This window comes from Athene cunicularia, assembly GCF_003259725.1.
Source record: "Athene cunicularia isolate RWA chromosome 4 unlocalized genomic scaffold, athCun1 chr4_part2, whole genome shotgun sequence".
In the NCBI taxonomy this organism is placed as follows: domain Eukaryota; kingdom Metazoa; phylum Chordata; class Aves; order Strigiformes; family Strigidae; genus Athene; species Athene cunicularia.
Window position 1 is genome coordinate 8,283,097 of NW_020799099.1, and position 2,915 is coordinate 8,286,011.

Below are 2,915 nucleotides of genomic sequence, written 5' to 3' on the forward strand. Positions count from 1 at the left end.
CCACCACCCCATCCTCACCGCTTTTATCGGGCCCAGACATGCCACCCTCCGCCAGGCTGTCCCCATCGCAGTCCCAGTCCCTGCAGCAGCTCCCCACCAGGCCATCCCCATCCCTGCCAAGGGGATCCCGGGTGCCGGCCCCTAACGGACCAACCCAACCTCGAGTCCTGCTGCTGTACCCAAACCAAATCCTGCCACTGCTGTCGAGTCCTGGGGTGCTGCCCCCCACCAGGCCACCCCCATCCCAATCCCCGCTGCTGCCCCCCACCCAGCCACCCCCATCCCAATCCTTGCTGCCAGCACAGGGCCCCACAGGGCCTCGAGCCCCAGAGAGCAGCCCCCCAGCACCACCGCCTGTCTTCAGGAGCATCAGACGCCAGCTTGCTCTGTTGGAGGCGCAGGGCATCCCCCCATCGCTGCTAGATGACTCTGGGCAGCAGCCCCACACTGTGTCCTCCAAAACCTCCCCTAGGAATGTCCCAAGCCGGGGGCTGTTGGTGCCACTGGGGCAGCGGGAGCACGCCTGGCTGGTGGCAGTGTCAGCAGGGTGCTGGGCTCGGGTTCGGGGTCTCTTTCTGGAAGAGCCGGAGCTGGCCCTGCAGCGGGACTTCATGTCAGGCTTCACAGTCCTTCACTGGCTGGCCAAGCACGGCGATGGTCCAGGCCTGCAGGAGCTGGCAGCAGCAGCACGGCAGGCTGGGCTGGCCCTGGACGTGGATGCCCGCACGGGCTGTGGGTACACTCCGCTGCACCTGGCTGCCATCCACGGCCACCAGCTCGTCATCAAGGTGCTGGTGCTGCAGCTGGGGTGCCAGGTCCAGGTGCGGGACAGCAGCGGGCGCCGGCCCTGGGAGTACCTGGGCAGCTCCACCTCGGGGGAGATCTGGCAGCTCCTGGAGGCACCCCGTGGCACGATTATGTTCCCCACGCAGCCCCTGGCTTGCAGCGTGTCCTCTGTCAGCAAGGTCTCACTACCCGCTGGCAGGGCAGCACTGCCTGCCTGCCTCAGGCCACAGCACAGCCGTGGGGCAGCATCCCACCACACCGGCATCGAGAGTGACTGAGAGATGGGTCCCTGGCATCCCCAGCCAGTGGAGATGGGACCTTGGTGGCCATACCTCAAGAGGAAGCCAGACAGGCAGAAAAAAAGCTGTGAAACAGATTGAACCTACTGAAGAATGTACTTTTAAAACAATGCAATGAACTGTTGTCTGAGCCTTTCTGCCCTTCCTCCCATTTCTTGCTTTTCTACCAGTGAGAGGATGCAATGACTCTGCTGGAAGCATATCTGAACCCTTGGTAGACAAGTCCTGTGCACCACTCAGGGCAGGCACCCGCTGCTGGGTACAGCCACAGTCACCAGCACTGGTGGGACCATGGGTCTGGGGTCTCAGACTCCCAGGTGAAGCACACAGCCTGGCCCCAGCCAGGGCAGAGTGCTTGCTTCTGCTTACAGTGACAGATCGGTTTTGGTCCTAGGGTTTGCAAAACACTTGCTCACACCACCTAAATTCTGGGGAGCACCTAAAACTCCATCCCTTTTTAATCCCAGCAGATTAAGGACAAATCCCGCTTTTAAAAATGCAGTTGATCAAGGTCCAGCCTTCCAGCAAGAGTTCTTAGAGGGGGACTGGCTATGGCAGAGGGTGGCAGCTGGAGTGCCCTGAGTAGAGGAGGGTGTAACACACCTACCAGCCCATGCAGAAAGGAATGCAGGGCAGCTCTGCTCCTCCCCAGGACTGCCCCGGGCTGCCCGACAGCACCGATACTGCCCCCTCCTTCCCTCACACAGCAGGACTGGGAAGTGGTACCCACGTTGTGGCTAGAGCCCCGTTCCCATGCCTGGGGACAGAAAGCATGGCTGCAGGAATCTGCATTGGGTAGAAAAGCTGTGCTGTGGTACATCTTCCAAACTTGCAGGTGGAAGGCAGTTTCATAACCAGAACTGCATTTCCCCAGAGACCCCAGCCCTAAATTGGCTCATAGCTGTTTCTGTCACGGGAGTGGGTGGGACTGGGGTCCAGGTGCAGGGAAGAGATGTCCAGTCATTTCTGAGAGCTTACAAACAACAAGCTGCTTTAGGAATCTCACTCGATTATGTGGGTCCTATAATACTCTCTGATTTAGCATAAACAAACTTCTGAACAGTCAAAAACTGCACCAAATTAATCTTGCACCTAATCCGGCTCTCCTCTAGATCACTTATGAAGGCAGGAAGAGACCTAAGGTACATGAGACAGGGTACATCAGTGCCTGGTGGATGCTCCTGCTGCTGGGTGACCCCAGATAGAGCCCCAGTGGGTGTCAGAGCTTGAGAAGCTAGGGCTGCCAGCACTGCTCCAGCAGGACACTTTGGGGCAGACCAGTGCAGTAGGTGGGACTGCTCATGTATTTGAGGCATGTGCCTAAATGCCTGCAGTTTCGGGGAGGAACAGGAATCAGGGCAGCAGAACCTGGCCCTTGCATAACACGCATGCTGGGGAATGCCTCGAGTCCTTGCTCAAGCAGTAATTGAGGTCTCCGCTTTGCTTGGGGTTTATTTGAGGGAGGAACTCCTTCATGCAGAAGAGAAAATACTCTGCCTAATTCTGTGGCCACAAAAGGTTGTGCCCTTTTCCCAGGCTGGTTTCTCCTTTTACGTGGGAAAGAGCTCAGTAAACCAAGGCAGTATGCTGCAAATGACCATTCCTCTCTGAGAGGACAACACAAGCTTGAACTCACAAAAAAAATATACTCTGATGTGGCCTCTGAGCCATTGGCATGGACAGCTGGAGGACCCCCCTAGGGCTCCCCCACAGCAGGAGGAATCCTCTGTACATCCCTTCCCCATACATCCAGCTAGGGGTTATAGTCTAGATCAGCACCAACATGCAAAGAGGATGTTGCCCAGTAAAACACTGAATTTTCCAGCACGT

General features: G+C 57.5%; 1 protein-coding gene across 1 annotated transcript; it reads left to right on the forward strand.

Annotated features, from left to right (window-relative positions):
* The first annotated feature begins 38 nt into the window (after positions 1 to 38).
* Positions 39 to 1,064, forward strand: SOWAHB (sosondowah ankyrin repeat domain family member B). The gene has a single exon (XM_026847902.1). It carries the CDS (start codon positions 39 to 41, stop codon positions 1,062 to 1,064), a length of 1,026 nt encoding a protein of 341 aa, XP_026703703.1.
* Positions 1,065 to 2,915: the final 1,851 nt, after the last annotated feature.